Below are 23,845 nucleotides of genomic sequence, written 5' to 3' on the forward strand. Positions count from 1 at the left end.
GCAGGCAGACAAACCCCATTTTGAGCGTTCCAGATGGGATGCAGCCACAGGCAGGGGGTGACACATCCTGGGAAGCCCAGCTCCCTCCAGGATGTCCCTCTGGCTGCTGAGATCCTCGTTGTTAACACATTCTGCAGAGGGAAGAGGGTTTGTTCTCCCTTTCCATGGAGTTTGGGGCTCCCTTTCCTGCAACGTCACCCCCCTGAGCTCTGAAGGTGCATTTCAGTGCTGAGGGTGGCACGTGAATGCCACTGTCACAGCAGCAGGAGCTGACCAGCTGGACAGCAGGTGTGTGGTGGCCCTGGATGTGTCCGGGGCTGGACACCAGGCCCCTGCACACACAAACCCTCTCCCTGCCCAGCCACGGAGTGGAAAATACCAGCATTCCAGGCTTATGGGATTTGGGAGGAGGTCAGTGGCCCTGCTATTTATATCCAGTTATTTGGGGACTTTGCAGCTGCATCTGCACTGCAGAGCCCCTGTGGGGTAGAGAAAGAATGAAATGAAATGAAATTAAATGAAATTAAATTACCTTAAAAATCTTGAGCACAGCAAGGACAGCAAACATTTCTGGGTGGCACAAGTAAAACTCCCTCTGGTGCTGCTGTTCCTGGCTTTTTTGAAGATGCATGAGGGACATTCTTTAAAACAAATTTTCCATGTTTCCCCTTTTAGATCTTGACCCGATGGCCTGAGGGTATCAGAGCACCCACAGCAGACAAAAAGGCACCTGGGCAGAGCCCCTCCTGCCTTGCTCAGGTGTCTCAGGTCAGTGAGAGTTTAGCAGAAATTAAAGAGAAATCTTCATTGTCCAAAGCTCTTCCCTAAGTTTTTACACAGAGAAGAAAATGTTGAGGAAGTTCCAGCCCTCTGTGCAAGGGAGAAGCTCTGAAAATAAAGTGTCAAATCCAGAATTCAACTGACCCATAACAAAAGCACCAAGTTCCAGTTTTAGTAAAATCTAGATGCCCAGAAGCATCATTTATTGCAAATCAGTTAACCAAAAAAAATACATCATTTTTGCAAACTACAACTTTGCATGTAGATAACTTTATTACAGAAGATATCTTTTCTTAAACTACACTCTAGTTTATAAAACATAGGAAGATTCAACACCACGTGATGTTTTTATCACTCATATTAGGCGTGTCACAATAACAATGGTCTGAAATGTTAACTAAGATGAGTGCTCAGCAAGGCACTGTGCCTTGAGAAATATCCATTTTATTTGGTGTTCTAATAGAAAGGAATGAGGAAAAGGAACCCTTTTCTCAGGTTTTCTTGATTAACTGCTCTCTATCTGCCTGTCCCATACACATTATCTAGTCTGAGGGTGTCTGCTTGCTTTTGCACCCGAGTGAGTGATATTCCAACACCTCTATAAGGTGATATATTTATGATATATTTAAGACTTGCTCATTTAGATTTTTGAAACAAAATCCACCTTTTCTTAAAAAAAAAAACCAAAAAAAAAAACCCCAAACCAAAAAAAACCCCCCATATTTACAAACATTAAATCTGCCACAGGCTTATACTATATTTTACATGATACACAGAAAGAGTGCACATCAATATAAAAAAAGATGCATCACTCCAGGCTAACGTCACAGAACAAAATGTCAACGTCTCACAGCACAGCTGTGCTGGCCCCTCGCCCTCCAGTTTGGCCAGTCCAGCCTCCCACCCAAAACCAGCAGCACATCCCACTGGGCACCCAGTGAGGGCTCTGCCAGAGGGGCACGTGGGGGTGGCAGCGTGATAATGCTTTGTAATCTCACTCTGGGCGTCTGCACTGCCAGACACTCCCTCTTCTAAAAAAATAGGCAGGCCATCCTTAAAATAAGGATGTGGTTTACAAAGTTTATATTGGCATTTATTTCTCAAAACGGTTACTCGAACGCGAAAACAAAAACGAAAAATCAGTAAAGATATTCAAAGTAAAATTAAGTCTCTTTTGTGTATATACTCCATAGTTATGGGCTTGCTCTCTTGGAAGTTTGGTAAATACATTTCTTTTTGATGGGGGACAGTATTCATGTTTTGTAGGGTTTTTTTTAGCTTAGAAACCGTTCTTACAGGTCTATAATCCTGATTTTCTTTTTCTTTTTTTTTTAGATCATAAAAATCATTTAAATATATATATTTTTATATATATAAAAACAAGAGAGAACAAAAATTTCTATTATCAAGGCAAATGTACAACTATATAATACTGAAATTTAAACAAAGATTCATGACTGGTACCATAAAATGTCCTCTCATATAATTGCAAAGGAAACATTTTAAAGTACATTTAAAAAATTTGTCCACACTTAATTTTTTTCCCCTTAAGGAGTGGTACTTAGTCAATTTTTCCTTCCCCTCTTCTTTCTCACCTCTCTCTCTGAGTTGAAAGAGAAAAAAATAAATTAATGGCATTTCAGAATCACAAATCGTTGCTTATAGCTTTACATAAACATTTCCTCTCAAATCAAACATAATGAACCCCCCCAAACAAAAGAGAACATCCTATAAAAACCTAATTTGTTGATTTCTCGAAACACAACTGGTGTTCCACACTGAGTTCTTAACAATAGAACATATAAATAAAAAGGCAGTGTTCTCATGTAAAATAAAAAGTACATAAATAAATACTAAAAAAAAAAAAAGGAATTAATTTGTCTTTTTCTTGTCTTTTTTTTTCCTTTTTTATAAAAACATATTTAAAAAGGATCCTTTAATAAAAGCATCCGATGCGTCCTTTTAAAAAAAAGAGAAAAATCTCCCTTGAGCTTCTGGCTCGCAGCGAGCGTCTCTAAAACACCTTTTTTTTTAAATTTTTGTTTTCACTTGAAGGCCTCGGGGATGTGTCCCATCTGTGACTGCATACTCGTGGGAGGGCTGGAGATGCCCTCGGACCAGTCGGACACGTTGGAGTGCGGAGAGGAGCTGGACCACTGGTCCGGAGACTCCGGCGACGGCGTCAGGAAAGGGTGGTCGGGCACCTGCAGCTGGTGGCTGGGGGTGTTGTCCAAGGGGGAGGAATAGCTGTGCTGGGAAGGAGGGGTGAGGAACTGCGTGCTGGTCATGGGCTGGGCCAGGGAGGAGGGCAGCGAGGTGGGCAGCAGCTGGGAATCCTGCGGCAGGATGGTGTGCACGGCCATGGCGCCGCCGCTCACCGGCTGCAGCTCGGGCTGGCTCAGCTCGGTACCGAGGAAATTCTGGCCCAGGTTGGAGCCGCTGGGGTTGTGGTGCTGCTGCGGCTGCTGCGGCGCCTGCTGGGGCTGCTGGGGCTGCTGCTGCTGCGGGGGCTGCAGGTTGGGCTGCTGGAGCTGCTGCTGCTGCTGCTGCTGCATCTGCTGCAGCTGCTGGCTCTGCATCAGGTGGGGCTGGGACGCCAGGCGGGTGTTGGGCATGGCCTGGTAGCTCATCATCTGCGACAAGCTGGTGGTGGGCAGCCCGTTGTGCAGCGAGGTCATCATGCCGTGCTGCTGCAGGTTTTGGGGCTGCTGGTGAGCCCCGGGCTGCAGGTTGCCTCTCAGGGGGTTGTACTGGCTCTGCACCATGCCGTTCTGCAGCCGGGTGAGCCAGTCACACTGCCCGTTCAGGCTGGCCCCGCTGCCCACCGAGAAGCTCATGGGGGCGCTGCTCATGGCCGTGCTGGGGCTGGACACCGGCAGGTGGGACAGGCGCGGTGGCACCGAGTCGAAGCCCATCCTGCTGGAGCTGCCCATGGCCATATCCTGCTTGCCCGCCATGTTGAGGTGGTTGATGCTCAGGTGGGCGTCGGGCATGCCCGGCAGGTGGTTCAGAGGCATGGAAGGGGACTGCTGGAACGGAGAGGTCATCAATGGGGGAGAGGCCACGTCCGAGAGGTACCCGTGCGGCGACTCCAGGGAATCCACGGGCGACAGCACCCCGGAGTTGTCGAGCAGACACCCTTTCCCATCCTGCGACTTTTTCCTCCGCGCTTTGAGGTCTTTGGCGTCCTTGCCGTTGCAGCTCAGCCCCTTGGTGCTCGGCTTCCTGGCCTTCTTGCCCTGCACGGCGGGTTTGAGGTTGCCGATGTAGCTGCTGGGGGAGCAGAGCGGGGGGGACAGGGTGGGCGCCCCCAGGGGCCCGTTGTGCAGCGTGGGGCTGCGCACCAGGTTGTACTCGTCCAGCAGGCGCACGATGTCGTGGTGCATGCGCTCCTGCGCGATGTCCCGCGGCAGCCGGTCCATGTGGTCCGTGATGTCCCGGTTGGCAAAGTGGTCCAGCAGGACCTTGGCGGTCTCGTAGCTGCCTTCTCTGGCTGCCAGGAACAGTGGGGTCTCCTCCTGCAAAGCCAGCAAGGTTTGGTTAGGGTTGAGTTCACAGATTCTCCTGGCTAGCGCTGCCCTGAGCTCCACACCCATGTCGTTGGGTGGCCACCACCTCTCCTCTGGTAAGGGTTTGCTCCTTCTTTTTCCTACCCTGCTGAGCCATGTCCTTGTATCAAACCAGGAATCCTATGAGTGACCCAGAACATGCTGGAGGTGGCCACAAAGACACTGCTGCTCACCAGGCACTGCATGGCCCCTCAACATCACCTCTACAACCAAATCCCACAGTGCTCCTTTGAGCTGAATCCAGTTTCATTCACAGCAGAACAACCAAATCAGAGTCTCAGTGCCAGACATTGGTATTTTAGCCAGAAATTACTCTTTAACAGACTCCCCAAATGGTCCTTCACTCTCATATATCAGCCTAGGAGATCCTACCTTATTATTCTGCATGTCCTTATTGGCACCATTCTTCAGGAGCACCATTGCAGCTTCCACATTATTCACAGCAGCTGCCCAGTGCAGGGCTGACTTGCCTGGAGAGGAAAACCACAAAATACAACACACATTAGAGAGTGCTGAGATGAAGAGCAAGCAGCCCTTTTGTCCCATGTCTAGGTGAACTGGTGTTTTAGCTGCCTCAGTACCTAAATCATCCACGGCGTTGACGTCGGCGTGGCAGTTGATGAGGTCATCCAGCATCCCCTCCACAGCCAAACGAGCAGCCAGGATCAGGGGAGTGGTCCCGTCATGCATCCGGGCATCCAGGTCTGTCGCCCTGTTCCTAATCAGGATCTGCCACAAAGCAGAGGGAACACAAACGTTAGGGGGGCAGACAGCAGGGCACCCCAGGTATCTCAGCACCTGCAGTGCCCTTTCCAAAGGTTCATCTCTCCAGTTCTGCTCCCAGTCCAGGGCTAATGCTGTGGGGTTGCTGCTTTGCTGTTCCCAATATAGCAGTGCTGAGAAGGCCCCGGTGAAGGAGGAATGGTGAGGAGGACTCCATCTTATCAGAAGGCTAATATATTACTTTATTATACTATTTATTCTATACTATATTACATCTATATTACACTACATCTAAACTGAATGTGCCAAGCACTCAACCCTGCACACACTGCACAGAATCTCAGGGCAGTCAGCCCACAGCCCTGACACACACACACACCTGGCCCTGATAGGCCGAGGAGACAAAACACCATGACTTTGGGCAAACAATCTCCATATTGCATTCTACTTTTGCACAAACACAGCCACAGCAAATGAGATAAGAATATTCTTGGGAGGAACTGTGCCTTGCTTTTCTCTGTGAAGAGAAATGCGGGGCTACACCCCAAGACAACAGGGGCTTCAATTTTTAATACTGTCACCCCACACCTTGCCCAGGTGAGCAGGACACCCTGTGATAAAACCCTTCACGCAGCACCACGATTTCCCCCAAAAGACCTCCAAAAAAAATTGGTTTTTTTTTTTTTTAATCACAGCTCACCTGGAAGACTCCCTGTGCATCGGCAGAGACGGCGGCGTGCAGCGGCGTGCGGCCCATGTTGTCCTGGATGTTGGCGTCGGCGCTGGCCTCCAGCAGGCGCTTGGCAGCGTCCGAGCGCGAGTACCTGGCGGCCAGGTGCAGCGCGGTCTCGCCCGTGCGGTCGGTCTGGTTGTGCAGGCTGGCCCCCTGGTAGATGAAGTCGGAGATGACGGCGGGAGCGTCGTCCTCCTCCTCGCTGTTGCCGGTCTCCAGCCCTCCGCCGCTGCACGAGGCGATCATCAGCGGGGTGAAGCCATCTGAAAGCACAGGGGGGCTCAGGATGAAAAAGGATTTTTACACTTGTAATGCAATAGGGCTCTGGCAGATGCTCTGCCTGAGATAGATGCTTATTCTCCTGGGTGCACCGAGACTGAGTTCCTGACTAGTTCTGAACATCAAACAGGAATATGCTTCCTCTGATATGGATCTGAAATTCCTTAGTGGTATCTCACTGCTTTTCCTATTTCATCTGCTCCATGTAAGGTGCAGTTTGTAAGGAAGGCTGCTCAAAGCAAACAGAATATGGAAAATACCTTCATTATTTCAGAGGACAGTTTCACAGACATGGGGAAGACCAAGTGTTTGCAGGAATTTAAAAAGCTATTAACCATTGTGAAAAACCTTAAAGGAAGGCTGTAAAACATACAAGTTGGGTGGGAGGAGAAGAATATAGGAGCAGCAGAGAGATAACCTGGGTGATTTAATAGGTACTTCTGTAATTTCCACCTCAGTCACTGAACAAAAGAGCTCTCATGGAAAGCAAAACGTGACAGGGTCTCTCTCTAAATCACACACAACAGCAACCCTGTGGGGCAGAGCTTGTAGCAGTGACTCTGCACCAGCAAGGGACAGGGAGGGCTGTGGGGCTGCTCCTCTCTCTGCAGGGGCTCAGGGAGGGTTCCACATCAGCTGCCAGCCAGTGCAGAAGTGCAACGGGTCCTTACCCGGCCCTCTGACGTTGACATCCATGCAGTCAGCATCGATTTCCCCCTGTGGAGGCGTGGGGGCCATGGAGGAGATGCGCAGGTCAGCGGCGTCCAGGTGCTGCTGTGTCCACTGCCGGTGATCCGTCTGGTCATCCGTGTCCGGCAGCATCGCCTGCTCCTCGTACTGAGGGAAAAAACAGCAGGGAGTGAGCCCCCAGGAAAGCACCTGGGCTGAGCTCCAGCCTGGGAAGCTCTGCGAGGCTCCAAGGTGTGTGTTTGTCACAGGCAGGTTTGCAAAGGAGCTGAGAGCAGCAAGGAGGGGCCCTGAGGGTCCCTCTGCTCCTTTTGTGACAAATCCTGCAGCACACACAGGGAACGTGGCAGAGGGCTTACCCTGAACTTCTTGGTGTCCAAGGTCTCCTCATCACCCCACTCATTCTGGTTGTCATCCATCAGCGTGCCATCCGAAGCATTTTTGAGGGGTCTTAAAAAATAAAACCACAGAAAAAGTTATCTCCTCTGCAGGAACTGTTTGTGACGTTTGTACAGGCACAAACTGAAAGGAGAATCAACCAATTTCCAGGAGCTTCCCCTCCGGCTGCATTTCATTTTTTATCAAGCGCAAAAAGATTACATAGCATGAACCATACAGAACATTGCTTTTTCCCCCATGCAGAACTTTAAGCCCCCCTGATTCTTCTCCTCCCTGCCACACCACCACAACACACAGAACTCCAGCAGGCTCTCCCAGCCCTGCTGCGCCGTTCCCATCAGCTCAGCAAGCAAATTACTCACTTCAGCCCAACAGAATCCTCCCCGAGGGGCTCCCGACGCTTCTTCTTGCTGGACTCTGTCACTTTGAAGCCCTCTGGGAACCAGAGCTGCCCATGCTCCCTGCGGCGCTTGCGGTTCACCAGCACGCCCAGCCCGATGAAGGCCAGCAGGACCAGCGCGGCCAGCACCACGTACATGGGATACAGCTGCGAGTTCTTCGTGGGCTCCGCCGTCTCACCTGCACAACACGGGGGCACACAGAGAGATGCTGAGACATTAAGCTGCATAGCAAACCGGGGACAGAGTGGAAATGAAGGAAAATTTGTTAATAGAGGTACCTAAGTCTGATCTAAATCAGCGCCCCCCCCCCCCCCCCCCCTCAAAATAAGGTCATTTTATACGCTATTAATCAGAATTGCAAACTATCGGCAAATTCTCGGCTGCACAAGGCAGCCAGCACCAGGAGACAGCTTCACTTTTTTCTCCTTTAAGGAAAAGGATTAGCAAACTTCAAATCATTGCGCTTGCATTGAGCTGTTAAGACAAAAGGATTTAGGGGGGATTTTCAAGATACAAACTTCAACTCCTTGCATGTCACTGATTGATTGGAGCTGCTTGGGTTTTCTTTTTCTTTTCTTTTTTTTAATAACTTTTAGAGTGATAATGATTTTGAAATAAAACCTGGAATAAGCAAAAATAATAAAGTGGGCTTGCAATTTTTTTAAAGCAAAGACTTAAAGGAAAAAAAAAATATATGTGAGGTTATTAAAACCAGACTGTGCTCAAGTGCAGCCAATTGACAGATAACTAAACTTGGGGAAGGCTGGAAAGTTTTGTCTGTCTCTCCTCCTCAAGTGACCAGCTGTACTTACTTTTGACAGCTTCTATTTTGTAGGGGATGTTGAGGTTGCCAAGGGAGGCCAAGGCTCCCAGGAAGGCTGCCACATCAGTGGCACTCTGGAAGCACTGGGAAGATGACTGGATGCACTGGCGGTTATCAATTTCCAAGTAGACAATGGATCTGTGAGAGAGAAGAGTCAATAAGGAACAGGGAGAGATGACCACACTGAGGACACGGCCAAGCCCTGTCTCCCTTCCCTCTTTAACCCCCATCAGTGGGAATTAGGAGGTGGGAACCCATCTCCTTGCTCTCCTATGGTCCAAAGCCTGCAGCTCACACTCATGGTCTGTTGCCTCAGTGAATGCTGTAAAATCCAGCTCTTTATCTACAGGAATGGAAGGGAGTCTCTGCTTCACAATGTTTTATAATTACCCAGACACTACAGTATCTTAAATAATGCTGTTTGGGAGCCTTCAGATGTTCTCATATCAGTTTCCCTGCTCTAACTCCTTTGCTTTCAGGGGCTTTTGATTGAGTCCACGGAGACGGAGCAGGTTAGATGTGTATGTTTACACCAAAGATCTCCAAACACAGATTGCAGTAATTGAGTTTTACAACAAAGCTCTAGAAAGCATTTCCCAGGGAGAAAATGAGGCTTAACTTAATGACTTCCTGAAGTCAGACAGTCGGTCAGGCCAACCTCTGCTTCCAGGTCCCACCCAGCCCAGCCCTGGCTCCCAACAATGCCCAGGACTCCTTCAATCGTGAGAGTCAGGCAGCCTTGTATCAGGGACTCCTGAATGATCTCTCCATTTTCCCACATGAGAGCAAAATCCGGTTTCTGTTCACACAGAGAGCAACATCTAAATACAATTATCTGGCCTACATCCTTCCCTTCCTGGTGTGTTACTATTACCAACACAGAGCACACACTCAGAGTGCTGCTCAGAGAAAATGGAACCCTCTTACCCTCTGATGTCCATCTGATCGAGCTCCCTCTTCTGCCTCCTGCCAGCCCTGGAGTAGAGGCTGCTCTTCACTTTGTTGATGACAGCACTGGACATATCTGACCAGTCCTCTGTGGACCTCTTGATGTAATGTTTTTTCAGCTCCTCCTCGTTGCCATAGTATGGGAAGATCATGTACTCCCCCTTGGCGTTCTTCTTGAAGACCACGTTGGTGTGCAGCACGCGGCTCAGCTCCCTCAGGAAGTTGAAGGAGTTGTTCTTCAGGTTCTCGGGGGTGATGAGGACCACCACCACCAGCGTGCCATCTGCCAGCTTCTCTGGCATGTTGTTTGCACAGTCCAGACCATCCCACTCGCACTCAAAATTGTTGCAGCCCTGGTCGCAGTGCCCATCCGAGAAGTGATCTTTGCAGTACTGGTCATACAGAGGGCTGGGTGGAGGAAGGAGCAAGGCAGAAGAAAGAATTAGACCAAGCAGTGCAAATCACACCTGTCTGCTGAGAAAAGCAGTGGTGGTCTCTCTTTTGTATAAATGTTCTTCACCCTGACAGACACCAAACCAGTTTACACAGAAAGCAGCTGTGTCATGCAGCACTGTGAAGCACTCACTGCTGCAGGTGAGAGAGAGCAGCTGTTAAATTATAAAAGAAAAAGGGAAAAATTGCTGTGACTCAGAGAAGGCATGGGGACACAGAATAGTTACTAAGACCACAGTTGGTCCAGGAATCTGGGACTAAGTTCCTGCTGTTGCCAAAGACAATGTTTGGGAAATGCTTGGATGTTAACATCATCATGTTTCCTGGCTGCTTTTCCATCTGGGGTCTCCCTGCCTTGAAACTGACTGTGTTACTGCTGTGAGTTGGAGAAAATCACTTCTGTGGGGTGATACAAGAAAGGACAGGGAAGCCATCTGCAATGAGTCAAACCCAGAGAGCTTCCAAGTAGATGTAAACTCAGAAGGACCACAGGGAGATGTGGTTGCTTGAGCTGCAGCCACACAGGCAGCAGAACAGAATGTTGGGAATGAACAGCAGCCCTGAGTCTAGGAGCTTTACCAGATACAATCAGAACAACCAGAGATGCTGACCCTGATGGGCTTCAAAACAAGAAGGTTTTAAAGAAGCCACTTACTTGCACTGCCCCTCGTACTTCTGGCAGTCAAACCCATCGTAGAGGCAGCCAGCATTATTGCACTGAGAGTCACACTTGCCATCGTTGAAGTACTTCCAGCACTGCAGGGACTGGGAGCAGTTCTTCCAGGGGTCGTTGAAGTTGAGGGAGCAGTCGCCCCCGTCCCAGCCGCACGCGTGGTTGTTGCATTTCCCGTCGCAGATCTTGTTGCCGGCGTAGCCCGCGCACACGGCGATCTCGCACTTCTCCTCGATCTTGGGGGGGATGATGTCCTGCCCGATGCCCCCCTGGAAGTCGAAGTCCAGGATGTGGCAGTTGAGGCCGTTGAAGTTGGCGGGGCAGTTGCAGCGGTAGTAGGGGGAGGCGTCGCTGGAGAACTCGCAGGTGCCGCCGTTGTAGCAGGGGTTGGAGGTGCAGGGGCTGCTGGCCGGGTACTGGCACTCGGGGCCCGTGAAGGCCGGCGTGCACATGCACTTGGAGCTCTTGTGGATGGAGATGCAGGTGCCCCCGTTCAGGCAGTGCAGGTTCCCGCAGGTGCGGGAGTCGTTCTCGCAGGTGGCGCCCACGAATCCCTGGGGAGGGCAGAGCAAGGAGGGAGTAAGAGCCACTGATGCTGGGCTATGAGCAGCATTAACACACGTGTGTTCTGGGAAACTAAAACCAGCATTAACACACGTGTGTTCTGGGAAATTAAAACCCACCCTCTAAAACTGGTGATAGGCAGGAATAATCTTGTATGTAAAGCTTGTTAGAGCATCCCCTCAAAATAAAGGGAGCTCTTCTCCATAGCTGCCTGTCCCACTTTGTGTGGTGCAAATAACACAAATCACACTCCAACCTGTTCTACCTTCAGGCCTGAGCCATCTTCTCCTTAACTCAATTCCAGCATCCTTGCAAGCATGGAGGGTGCACATTTATGGATGCACCAACAGCAAAGCATCCTCCCATTCATGCCTATCCCAGCTGGGGAAGCCTCAGGGACTAAACTGGCCTCTTGACCACCCCTCATGCCCACACTCATTCCCTCCTCCTGGAGAGGAGCAGGCACCTACCGGGGGGCACTTGCAGATGAAGCCACGGCCAGTGTTGCTGGCAACAGCACAGGTTCCCCCATTCCTGCAGGGCTTGCCCTTGCAGCCATCCACCACGGTGTCACAGCGACGGCCTGCGAGGGAGAGGAGCGTGTGAGGAGCAGAGGAAGGCATGCCTGGGTGGGCTGGGGGCTGCAGGCTGGGCCCTGGGAGCACAGGGGATGCAGGGCTCACCTGCATAGCCAGGTCTGCACTCGCATTTGTAGTCGTTGACCCGCTGCACGCAGTTCTGGGTGCCGCGGGCGTCGCAGGGGTTGGACAGGCACTCGTTGACATCTCCCTCGCAGCGCTCCCCTACAAAGCCAGGGGGGCAGATGCAGCTGTAGCCACCTACCCGATCCTTGCACTTGCCATTGTTAAAGCACTTGGGCCCCAGGGTGACAGGATCAAAGAAAGGGCTGCAGTCATCCACATTGATCTCACAGTGCACCCCTAGAGAGAGGGGGGAACAACCCACACAGCTCATCAAACAGTATCGGGGGGCCTGCTGCTCCCTTGTGTCAGCCTGCCCTGCCCAGGGGCTGAGCCTGACCACGTCAGTGGCAGCCTGAGCCACCTCTGGGGCAGGAGGGACATGGCACCATGTGGCCAAGGCCCGTGGCCTTGATGGCTAAGCCCACGAGCAAACACAAACCTCGCCCGCTGCGTTTGCTGCCGCCAGCCCCAGCAGCTAATGAGCAGAATCCAAGGATATCTGCACTCAACCCACTAATGCCCCAGCCTGGGGAATTAATTTACCTTGAGTTCCTCTGGGGCAGGAGCATTTGTAGGTATTGATGAGATCGATGCAAGTTCCTCCATTCTGGCACGGGTGGGACAAGCATTCATTGATCTCCTCTGAGCAGTTAATTCCATGATAACCAGCCACACACTGCAAGGAGGAAAGAGAGGAACTATCAGAGAGGTTCCTCCCATCCCCATACAGCCCTAGGAGCATAGCCAGCACCCAAATCTCCAACTTGGTAAAGGGGCATCATGCAAGGGCAGCAGAAAACAGTAACTGAGGCTTTTCCCTGGGAATTCCTGCCCCCCAGGCACCCACCTCGCAGGAGTAGCCTCCCAGGTAATCTGTGCAGGTGGCTCCGTTCTGGCAGGGGTTGGGGGAGCATTCATCCACCTGCTCCTCGCAGTAGCTGCCGGTGTAGCCGGCTTGGCAGCGGCAGAAATGAGTGTTGCCCGTGTCAACACAGAGCCCCGAGTTCCTGCAGAGGTGTGCCACATCGATACCTGCCAGGGAGAGCAGAGTGAGATGCAGGGACCTTGGTGACACCCACACACCACAGGGCCATGTCCTGGCCACACACATCCCACAGGGAATCACAGCCTTGGGCGTGCATTGCTAGAGCAATCCTTGAGATTGCTGTCCCAAAGATCCCCACCAAGAGAACCGGGCACATCCCTGCTCAGTGCCCAGCACAGGGGACATCTGAGACAGTGCACAGGGCAGGGCCTTACCTTGCTGCTTAGCAGCCACCTCGCAGGACACGCTGGGGACGTCGCAGTAGAGCCCTGTCCAGCCGCTGTTGCACTCACAGTGGTACAGGTTGCTGGTCTGCCAGCACTTGCCTCCGTTTTTGCAGGGCGAGGAGTCACACCAACGCACCAGGTTCTGGGGGGAGCAGAGCAAGGCAGGAGGGTGAGGACCCAGCAGGGAGTGCAGACTGCAGTGACCCCCAAATCCCCACAGCAGCATCCACCCCAGGTTCTGTACCTGGCAGTTGAGGCCGGTGTAGCCCTGGGGACAGGTGCACTTGTAGGTGCCATAGCTGTCCTGGCATGTGCCCCCGTTCAGGCACGGCTTGGAGTCACACTCGTTGATGTTGTGCTCGCAGTAGCTGCCCGTGAAGCCGGGCAGGCAGACACAGGTGAAGGTGTTGATGCCATCCACACATGTGCCACCGTTGAAGCAGGAGCTGGGGACACAGACACCCAGTGAGCCACAGCTGGTCGTGCCCCATGCAAAGGCTCCCCACACCAACCCAGAGCTGTGGGGCAGCACAGGCACCTCAGCCCCACGTCCCAGCTCCAGGGCTGTACCTCTCTGTGCAGTCAGGGGTGTTGTTCTCGCAGTGGATGCCGCTGAAGCCGGAGGGGCAGGTGCAGGTGTAGCTGTTGACGCAGTCGGTGCAGTTGGCCCCGTTCTTGCAGGGGTTGCTGGCGCACTCATTGATGTCCTCCTCACACTTGGGCCCACGGAAACCAGCCAGGCACTCACAGAAGAAGGTGCCAATGCCATCGGAGCAGGAGCCACCATTGTGGCATGGATCTGGAGAGGAGGGATGTGCACGTGAAGATGTGATGGGTCCGGCTGTGGTGCTGCAGCCCAGCCTGGGAACTGCCCCATAGCACTGTCCCCACACACATCCCCTGGCCATGTGGAGATATGGGATGGGACTGAGCCCATGGAATGGGCAGAAGCCACACCAATCCCTCCAGGAGACTGGGCACAAGGAGAACCCATGGCACACACTGTCCCCCAGCCTCCTTCCTCCTGCCTTGGACCGACACAGCTCAACAGGGACATGCCTGAGGTGGCCCAAAAGCCAAGCAGGGCTCACAGCACAGTGGCAGCCAGAGCTGGTCCATACATGGAGAATCCCAGCCCCAGGAAGGGTGATGAGGCCCAGGCTGGGCTGGGGGCAGCCCCTGCTCTTACTGGGCTTGCAGTCATCGATGTCGGTGTCGCAGTTGCGGCCGGAGAAGCCGGTGCGGCAGGCGCAGCGGTAGCTCCCGTTGGTGTTCTGGCACGTGGCCCCATTCCTGCAGGGGCTCTTCACACACTCATTGATGTCAATCTCACAGGTCTGACCTGGGGACACAGCAGGACAGGGATTGTGTGGGCTGGGCGTGCTGGTGAAAGCCCCAAGGGTGACAATGACATCCTGGGCAACGCTCACACCAAGGCAGAAGCCAAGGGATGCAGGCAATGGTTGTGTCCCATCCACCCAGCTGAGCTATGGGGCAGGTCAGGACCCTCCCCAGGGCCTGGGTCCCTGAGGGGAGGGGGGAATTCTAACCCCCAAAAGGGCCATGTCCATACCTTGCCAGCCAGGGGGGCAGCTGCAGGAGAAGCTCTTGTAGTCCTCTGACTCCTGGCACTCACCACCGTTCTTGCAGGGGCTGCCAGCACAGGGGGCCAGCACATCCTCACAGGTGGCTCCTGCACAGGCACAAGCACCCGCTGACACCCTCCAAAAGGACACGTGCCCCAAGACCCTGCTCTCCCTGTGCCCTGCCCTGGGCTGCTGCCAGTCTGGGGAAGGCTCTGCACTTCCCCAGCTGGGGCTGTCTCCTCCATTCCAGGCCACCCATGACCCCGAACCCCCACAAACTTTTATGCCCTGGCTCTGTGGGCTGCATGACAGCACTGCACACTTCCTTTGGCAGGGAAGTGCTGCTCGGGGTGTCTTTTCCCCCTTGCACTCCCTCCCCCTTCCCTCTGCGCTGCTTTTCCTGTTTACGTCCAGCCAAGGGACACGTTCCCTCCGAACCCTTATCTTCCCTGTCAGCCAATATCTCCTGAACTGGCCTTTGCTATTTTCCAGAGCCTTCCCCTCCCTGCCTGCCCAGTCCTGTCCCCCCCAGGGGTTTCTATGGCCACTGCAGAGGGCAGGAAACAGCTCATGGCTTCCTGCGATTGTGCAGGGCTGGCGGGCGGAAGCGCGGGGCCGGCAAACAGGAATCGGCTCAGCAGAATCCCCCCGGCCCCTCGGCCTCGCATCGCCCCTTCCAGCACGGGCACCATGGCTGGGGAGTGTCACTGGGGCAGCCCCTGGGTGCTGCTGCCACCCTCCAGGAGGAGGAGGAGGAAGAGGAGGAAGGGAGGAAGCTCCTGCAAATTTCCTCTGGCTGCACCATGGAGAGGTGGAGCTGTGGCTGCTGGCAGGGCAGAGTGAGGGAAGCCTTCATGCCCAGTCCCAGCTCACTGCATGTGCTGGGGACCAGTTTGGTGTCCCATGTAAAGCAGAGCTGTGGTGGGTGCTCCCCTCACCTGTGTAGGGCAGGAGGCAGTTGCAGGTGTAGCCAGCAACGTCATCAATGCACGTGCCCTGGTTCAGGCAGGGGTTGGAGGCACATTCGTTGATATTGGTCTGGCAGTTGGGGCCTGTGTTGAGAAAAACAGACAGAAGTGGCTGTGATGGAGGTGTGCTGGTGGCAGGGGGCTGAGGGCACAGTGGGGACATGGTGGCAATGACAACAGCACACCCACTGCCCTGGGAGAGCCTGCTGTGCTCAGTGCCAGCCCTGAGCTCTGCTGAGGGTCTCCAGGAGGGCTGCACTGCCCCAGCTCCCAGCCACACCTGGGGCTCCACTGTGCCCAGAATGAAGCCACCAGTCCACCTGACACCATGGAACACCCACCCACAGCTTCCACCAGGCCTCAGTGTGGGGGGAACAGGGCAGCATCCCTAGCTGCACCCTTAGAATCATGGAATCACAGACCTGTTAATGCTGGAAAAGCCCTCTAGGATCACCAAGTCCAACCATTAACCAGCATCACCATGCTCCACATCCACACCCCTTTTGAACACTTCCAATCATAATGACTCCACCACTTCCCTGGGCAGCTTGCTCCAGTGCCTGACCACCATTTCCAGGAAGAAATTTTTCGGAATATCCAACCTAACCCCCCACTTACCACTGAAGCCCTCCCTGCAGGTGCAGATGTAGCCACTGGTCATGTCCTTGCAGGTGCCACCGTTCATGCAGGGGTTGGATTCACACTCATTGTTGTTAATGTCACAGTTTGTCCCACTCCAGCCAGGGTCACAGTCACACTTGTAGCTTTGGGGAAAAATTGGGGCATAAAGAGCTGGTCCATCCCAGCCCTCCAGGAATTACTTATCCAGCAAATTACTCATCCATTACTTATCCAGCAAATCCTGTCCCTCCAGGGAAATAGCCCATGGAACTGGCTCAGAGCATAGACAAGCACCAGCTCAGGGGACAGATGCTCACCCTCCTCTAACCCTGACTTTGTGGGGTCCCTTTGGTCCCTGCAGCCCCCCAGCAGCCCCTGCACCCTCCAGCCTACCCATTCAATCCATCGTGGCATTTCCCGTGGATGCAGGGGTTGCTGTTGCACTCGTTCACTTCAGACAGGCACTTGGGGTCGTGGAAGCCCTCGGGGCAGAGGCAGGTGAAGCCATTGATGCCATCCTTGCAGGTGCCCCCGTTGTGGCAGGGGTTGCTGGCACACTCGTCGATGTTGATGTTGCACATGCGCCCTGGCAAAGGGGGAGCAAGGAGCAGTTACCCCATGAGCATGAAGAGCACGGCCTGGGGAGTGCACCCACCAGGCATTCCCCCCTCCAGCCACCCAGGGAGTGTCTGCTGGAGGCTGGGATCTCAGGACACACTCTGCTGCCCTGCACAAAGGGTGACTTCACACCCTGCATCTCCTGCCTTCATTAAATGGGACGGGGAAGAGGCTGCTCTGGCCCAGGAGGGAACACCGAAGGGAGGAGGTTTCAGGCTGTAACCAGGGAGGAGGTTTCAGCCTGTAACCCTACCTGCCATGGCTGACAAAGCCAGGCTTTATTTCAGCTCCCGGCGGGCCCGAGGACAAGGGGCCGCGCGAGCGGGGAGCGGCGGGGGCTGCTCCCATCAAAGCCCTCCACCATTTCCAGCAGCCATCAAACAAACCAGTTGGACAAGGCAGCAACCTGATACCCATGGGAGTGGGCGCAGCAGGAGTCGAATTCGCAGCACCAGACACCCCTTTGATTTCGGACTGAGCCGGGGTCACCCTCCTGAACAAGCAGGAGCGCCGGAGGGTGTAAAACCTCCTACAAGCGGGATGGCAGCATCCCCCCTCCTTATTCCACCCTTGTCCTGGTTTTGTGAGGCACCAGCAGCTGCAGATCCCCAGGGTGTGAGGCCCTGCTCTCACCTGTGTACCCTGGCTCACAGGTGCACTCATAGCCATTGATCTTGTCGATGCACTTGCCGTAGTCACAGGGGTTGCTGGCACAATCATCCAGGTTGATCTCACAGTTGGGGCCTGGGAAGGAGAGGGGAGTTGTTAAGGGGTCCCCAAGAGGAGAGGAGTGTCATTAGGAGGTCCCCAGACCCATCAAAGCAGTGAAATGAACCCAGCTGGCACCAGCTGCCACCGCCGCCCCACAACAAAGCGCCTCCGCCACGGGCAGCTCCCGGCTGGGGCGCGGTTCCTGCCTGAGCCGGGCACCAAACTGGGAGAACTCGCCCTCACCTGGGATGCCCCAGGCCAGCCCTGGCACCAGGGTGGCTGCTGGTGGTGGCCCAGGGCCAACCTGCCCGAGGAAGAGGACGGGAGTGGGATGCTGCACCGGCACTGCCAACCCATGTGGAGCTGCAGGGGTTCCCTCCTGCTCACCTGTGGTCCCTTTGAGGCAGATGCAGTTGTAGGCGTTGTTCCTGTCCTGGCAGGTGCCCCCATTTTTGCAGGGCTGGCTCTGGCACTCGTTGATGTTGATGTCGCAGCGGTGGCCGGTGTAGCCGGGCTGGCAGAGGCAGGTGAAGGAGGCGATGCCGTCCTTGCAGGTGCCGTAGTGGCACGGGTCAGGGTCACACTCATCGATGTCGATCTCGCAGTGAGCACCTGTAAAACCTGCCAGCAGCAGGAGAGACACAGGGTGAGGGTGGGGGACACGGGACAGGGATGGGGGACATGGGGTGCAGATGGGGGACACAGGGTGCGGATGGGGGACACTCCTTCCCATGCTCTCCAGGTGTGAGTTAGCACACTGGGGTGCCTCTACCTGCCCCACTGTGATCTCTGGGAGTGGGGTGCAGGCAGGGAACACCCCGATGTGCTGGTGGGGGGGCTGCTCAGCCCCCAGCCCGGGGGCTTTGTCCCGGGGTGCACAATGCCCTGCATTAAAGCAGCCTGGGCTGCAAGCGGGGCCCCGCGCTCGTCCCAGCACGCACGGGGGGGCTGGCTGCAAGCACCCCCCAATAATAACCCCCCCGGCAGCTCCTATTCTCCTGGCCAGCTCCCTCCCCGCCGGGTTTGGGGGTGGAGAGCCGAGGACAAAGTACAGCTTTGACTAGACCCCGCCAAGCCCACATAGCAGCTTTTCATCGGGGCTTGGCATTAGCAAGACACTAATTAGAGGCCATTCAGCTGGAAGATTTCTGGCGGGAGCTGCTCCACAAAAGAGCCACTGTTTGCCACCAGGGCTCAAGTCATCATTTTGTGCAACTGCTCCTTGGGTTTCGGTCGGCCAGCCCCCAACGGCCCTGCACCTTGCATGCCCATAGAGGCAGCTTTATTCCTTCCTTCCTGCCTTCCCCCTCGCTGCGGGCGGGAGCACGGTGGGACGGCTGCTGCGGGGCCACACCTAAGGAGTGCCAGGCTCCACACACCTGGCTCCAGAGCCAGCAGGCTCCAGAGCTCGACTTGTTCTGCCAACAGCAGGGAAAGGGACATCCTGCCCTGCTGTCACATCAGCAGGGACCAGCCTCACTGATGGACGGCTCGGGGACACCTGCCACAGCAGGTGCTTGCAGAGGTGGGCACTAAATGATTTGCCAATGTGGTTTCATTGCACATCACAGGGCAGGTGATCCCCACAGCTCCCCAGCACCCCCTCACCTTCAGTGCACTCGCAGCTGTAGGTGTTGGGGCCATCCACACACTTGGCACCGTTCTTGCAGGGGGTGCTGGCGCACTCGTCGATGTCAAACTGGCACAGGTGCCCGTTGAAGCCTGGAACGGAGGGAGAAATCACATCCCTGCATACGGCTGGACCCGCCAGGCTCCCCTCCTGTCAGCCTCCCCTCCCTGCCGGGCTCCCCTCCCTGCTCCCGCCGGCCCCCCGCATCCCGGCTGGGGCGCCGGGTTTCCATGGGGACGGCTGCTGGGGGCCCTGAATGCGGGGCTGCGACCCACCATTGAGAGCATCTTATTTACATCTCTAGAGGAGCAAAGTCTCTGAACTTCAAAACCTCCTTTCACAGATTAACCGTCTCCCCATTCTCTGCTCCACCCCGTGACTTTGACACCGCATTCAAAGCCGCTGGTGCGGCCCCCCCCAGCCCCCAGCCCTCCTTCCCAAAGAGGGGCCTTTTCAAGTGCAAAGCCGTGGGGTTTAATCCTCCTTCCCCTCTCCCATGGGCGGGAGCTGGAGCAGCATGGCCTGCACGGGGCTCAGCCCCTCATCCCAATTGGAGAAGCTCCCTCCGAACACCAAGAGGTGCTTGCTGCACTCTCCCCATTTCAGAGGGCTATGAAATTTAAGGAGCCCGTTCTTGGCTTGATCCAGGATGCATCCTGGCTTTGTTCCCACCACGGTGGCAGTGGGATGGCAGCTGGCAGTGGGAAGGTGCCCGTACCAGTGGGGCACTCGCAGTGGAACTCGTTGATCTTGTCCAGGCAGTTGCCGTTGTGCAGGCAGGGGCTGCTGGCGCACTCGTCCGTGTTGATCTCGCAGTAAACCCCCTCGTACCCTGCCGAGAGACCCAGCACTGTCAGCACCCTGGCACGGGGCTGGCACAGCCCCACTGTGGGTGAGTTACACCCGGGCACACCTGGATCCCCTGTCTTTAAAAGGCAGCTCAGAGACTCTTTTACACGTGGTGGGATTTGATGCACAAGCTGCTCCTGGGATCAACAGGTTTTGGCTCAATCCAAGCCAAGGTTGGCAAGAGGAGGAGGTCAGTGTAGGGCTGATGGTGCCCAAATCTCACTCCTTGTGTCCCCACCACTCAACCTTTACTGAGCTCTTTGTTTTCAGTGCTGTCCCCAGGCACACAGGAGATGTTGACCCAACTCTGCACCAAGCTGAAGCTCAGGGCACTCAAAACCCACCCACTGCCCACCCCCAGCACCAAGGCTGATTGCACAGGGCTGCCCACACACCGGGCATGCAGATGCACTGGAACTCCCCGATCTGGTCCAGGCAGGTGGCATCATTCTGGCAGGGGTTGGAGAGGCACTCATTGACATCGATCTCACAGCGAGGGCCTGAGTAGCCCTGCAGACACTGGCACTGGAAGGACCCTTGAGTGTTGATGCACTTTCCTGCGTGCTCACACGGGTTGGCTCCTGTAAAACACAAGCACACTCTCAGGACTGCTCCTGGCTGTGCCAGAGCCCTCTGGGGACACTCCTTCCCACCCTCACACCACGCTGCTGTCCCCCATGTGAGCTCACCCAGCGAGCACTCATCCACGTCCTGGTTGCAGGCTGGCCCCATGTACCCCGAAGGACACGTGCAGATGGCTTTGCCATTGACAGGGTTGGTGTCACAGTTGGAGCCCTCGTTGCAGGGGTTGCTGATGCAGGCATCATCCAGGTGGCACAGCAAACCTGGGCACCCAAAGGCACGTCAAGGACCGCGGGCACCGAGGAGCCAGGGGACATGCGGGGCAGGGGACAAGGGGGACAGGGCTGACCTGTGCGGCCGTGGGGGCACTCGCAGTAGAAGGAGGCCACGCGGTCGTGGCAGGTGGCGCCGTGGAAGCAGGCGGCCATGGCGCAGTCGTCGATGTTCTCGCTGCAGTCCTCGCCCGTCCAGCCGTTGACGCAGACGCAGTTGTAGCCGCCGTGGTTGTTGTGGCAGGTGCCGCCGTTCTGGCAGGCGTTGGGCATCAGCTGGCACTCGTCCACGTCCTCAGTGCAGTACTGACCTGCCAGGGGACAGGGCACCTGCTTGGAGCTGGCACTGACCATTTCTGATGGGAAGCAGGACAGCTCTGCCCACACGGTGCCCACCATCCCCGTCCTCCCAGCCCAGCCCTGTGCCACCCCCGTTCCTGGCATTACCTGTCCACTCAGGTGGGCACTGGCAGTTGTAGGTGTTGACGCCATCCACGCAGGTGCCCCCATTCTTGCAGTTGTTGCCTGGGCAGTCGTTGATGTTCTCCTCACAGTTCTGACCCGTGAACCCTGCGCAGAGGAGACACCTGCCATGATGCCAACTCACCCACCGGCTGTGTCACCACTGTGCCCCTTGTCACCCCCACCTCCAGCAGGTTCATTATCAGGTGCTGAGTGTGCACCAGGTGGCTCTGAAGCACCTGCCTGGTTTGATCTTCATCCCCATTCTGCCTCTGCTGCCAGAGCCTCCAGCCCCGGAGACTGCCCCGAGCAGTGGAGGATCTGACTCCACACAAGCCAGAACGAAGCAGGGCTGCTCCCACGAAGGCTTGTGGCACCCAGTGCTGAATCACCAGTGTTTCATTTCACTTGTAAAGAGCCTCAGCAGCAGCGCTTGCCCCTGAGGGGGATCCAATCCCTGCCAGGGCGAGCCAACGTCCCACAGGGTGCTGGGCCCATCCCAGCTCACCTCCTGCTTGGGTTTGTTATCACCTCCAGCTGAAAGCATGGAAACCCTGCCAGCCCCAGCCTCTGCAGCAGGAGCACAGCAGCCAGACCCTCCTCAGGACATCTGCCAAGCCACCTCTGACTGACATTTGTGTTCAAAGCTGCTTTTACTGTATGACCCTCAAAGCTCTCAACCCAGCTGCTTGGGGTTTGGGGTGGCAATGCCAGCCCACAGTGTCAGTGTCCATCTGCAGCTCCTTCAGACTCCTCAGGGTGTTCTGCAGGTCCAGACCAGGCTGCTCCCCACCCAGGTCACCTGCACAGGTAAGGACCAGGTGCCCAGGCTCATCCCCTGTGGGACCCCAGACCCTGGCACTGCTGGGAGCTTTCCCCTCACTCTTTCCACATTTTCCTCTCCCCATCTCCATCGCACGGGGAGCAGCCACAGCTTTTTATGATTGCAGATAACATTGATCTGCACCTCGTTTTTAAGCAGTGGGGCTGAGTCTGAGCAGCCATAGCTCCCAATGCCCCAGATACCAGGATTAACTAATTTTCAACCATCCAAATGAGTAATTAGCACGGCAATTACTTTAAACTCAGGGTTACATTCTGCAGCGATGGCACGATAAAACAGCCAAGATTAGTTTAACTTGCAGAAACCCTGTACAGCCAGGCCTCTCCAGGAATGAAAAGGGGACATTGTTCCACGTTTGCTGTGCCACATACCAGCATATCAATCACCCCCTTATCACGAGCAGCAGCCCCCTGTCCCTCTGCTGCCTGCAGCTCCTGCATTGTGTGTGATGGAGGAGCAGCTGAGGGACCTGAGGCAGGGGCTGTGCCAGCCCACGGGAGGTGAAGCAGCTCCTGCAGGATGCAAATCTCTCCTGGGAGCACCCACGGAGCCGCAGCTGGGTGTGACAGCGCCGGGCTGTGCCCCGGGCTGTGCCTCACCCTGCCGTGCTCAGGGAAAGTGCCTCGTCAGCAGAAGGGCAGGGCAGGGCAGCACAGCTCCTCCTGCAGCTCCTCTGCCCATCCCTGCGGGACAGGGCTCCCAGCTGCCCCAAAGGAGAAGGAGCATCGCTCGTTCTGGAAGGAAAGGTTTCCTTCCTGGCACTGCTGGCTCATCAGCCCCACACCTCCCCGTCCCCAAGGACAGGAGCTCTGCTCCAGCCTGGGTGAGCTGTGGTGGGGGTGAGGCAGCAGATCCTGCAGGGCCCTGTCTGTGCTGGATGGTTGATGAGATTGCTGAGGTACTGCAGCCAAAAGCTTTGGGAAGGGGGTGGAACCCCTGAACCTGTGTCAGACATCAGGACAAGATCCCCCAGAGAGCTCACAGGGATCACTCATCTGCCCCAAACCAGGCTGGGTGTGGGTGTCTGTGCCATCTGGGAGACCCCATGCCCACCCTGATGCCACGTCCCCAGCAGAGATGGGGCAGGAGCTCAGGGAGGGAAGCTGGAGCTCCCCATGGCAATGCCCAGCAATGCAGAGCAGAGAAACCACCCAAGCCTCACCCTGCTCTGGCCACTGCTGGGCCATGGGTGACCAGAGGATCAAACCAACGCCACAAGAGGCTCCTCAGGCACCACAGTGCTGCCCACAGCTTCCTCCCCAGGGACAGGGCGGTGCATCCCCTCCACATCTGCACAGCTGGCCAGTGTGGCTGGCTGGGGTGAGGACAGCCCTTATCCCGGGAAACACAACCTGGTCTGAGCGTGGCTCTGGGCTGAAACTCCAGTTTCATTTCTCCAGCTGAGCCAGGGACAGGGGAAGCATGGAGCTGCTCAGTCCCTTCTGCTCCCTGCCCTTACTGCACTGCAGAGCCACTGTCTGAGGGCAGAAGTGAAAGGGCTTGCTGGGGTCAGGGAGGCCTTTCACAGCTGCTGCTCTTCTCTGGGGTTTGCAGGGTGCCAAGCTCCTTTCCAGGGTGCCAAGATCCCTTCCAGGGCGCTGAGCTCCCAGGACAGTGCCCATCAGGCCCCTCCACTGGAGCTCTCCATGCCAGAGGCTGCAATCCTGCTCCAGAGCTTGCCAGAGGGAGCAGCA

General features: G+C 55.4%; 1 protein-coding gene across 2 annotated transcripts in view; it reads right to left on the reverse strand.

Annotated features, from left to right (window-relative positions):
• Positions 1-960: 960 nt before the first annotated feature.
• Positions 961-23,845, reverse strand: part of NOTCH1 (notch receptor 1) — a 43,218-nt gene continuing 20,333 nt past the window's right edge. The window contains exons 5-34 of one of the 2 annotated variants that reach the window (XM_064727523.1): positions 21,293-21,415; positions 20,923-21,156; positions 20,681-20,836; positions 20,387-20,572; positions 19,861-19,974; positions 19,121-19,234; positions 17,900-18,133; positions 17,435-17,545; positions 16,577-16,769; positions 16,181-16,326; positions 15,533-15,646; positions 14,582-14,701; positions 14,198-14,350; positions 13,579-13,807; positions 13,253-13,454; positions 12,997-13,150; positions 12,584-12,768; positions 12,280-12,412; positions 11,716-11,835; positions 11,503-11,615; positions 10,451-11,022; positions 9,322-9,750; positions 8,384-8,532; positions 7,533-7,749; positions 7,131-7,221; positions 6,756-6,921; positions 5,773-6,068; positions 4,931-5,078; positions 4,722-4,819; positions 961-4,298 (exon numbers count right to left, since the gene is read on the reverse strand). In XM_064727523.1, coding sequence (XP_064583593.1) covers positions 2,826-4,298; positions 4,722-4,819; positions 4,931-5,078; positions 5,773-6,068; positions 6,756-6,921; positions 7,131-7,221; positions 7,533-7,749; positions 8,384-8,532; positions 9,322-9,750; positions 10,451-11,022; positions 11,503-11,615; positions 11,716-11,835; positions 12,280-12,412; positions 12,584-12,768; positions 12,997-13,150; positions 13,253-13,454; positions 13,579-13,807; positions 14,198-14,350; positions 14,582-14,701; positions 15,533-15,646; positions 16,181-16,326; positions 16,577-16,769; positions 17,435-17,545; positions 17,900-18,133; positions 19,121-19,234; positions 19,861-19,974; positions 20,387-20,572; positions 20,681-20,836; positions 20,923-21,156; positions 21,293-21,415 — 6,773 coding nt within the window. In that variant the 3' untranslated portion in view covers positions 961-2,825. Of the gene's footprint in view, positions 4,299-4,721; positions 4,820-4,930; positions 5,079-5,772; positions 6,069-6,755; positions 6,922-7,130; positions 7,222-7,532; positions 7,750-8,383; positions 8,533-9,321; positions 9,751-10,450; positions 11,023-11,502; positions 11,616-11,715; positions 11,974-12,279; positions 12,413-12,583; positions 12,769-12,996; positions 13,151-13,252; positions 13,455-13,578; positions 13,808-14,197; positions 14,351-14,581; positions 14,702-15,532; positions 15,647-16,180; positions 16,327-16,576; positions 16,770-17,434; positions 17,546-17,899; positions 18,134-19,120; positions 19,235-19,860; positions 19,975-20,386; positions 20,573-20,680; positions 20,837-20,922; positions 21,157-21,292; positions 21,416-23,845 lie in introns of both variants that reach the window. The other variant, XM_064727522.1, reaches the window with a different exon arrangement.

The sequence above is a fragment of the Zonotrichia leucophrys genome, chromosome 17 (genome assembly GCF_028769735.1).
Source record: "Zonotrichia leucophrys gambelii isolate GWCS_2022_RI chromosome 17, RI_Zleu_2.0, whole genome shotgun sequence".
NCBI lineage: Eukaryota > Metazoa > Chordata > Aves > Passeriformes > Passerellidae > Zonotrichia > Zonotrichia leucophrys.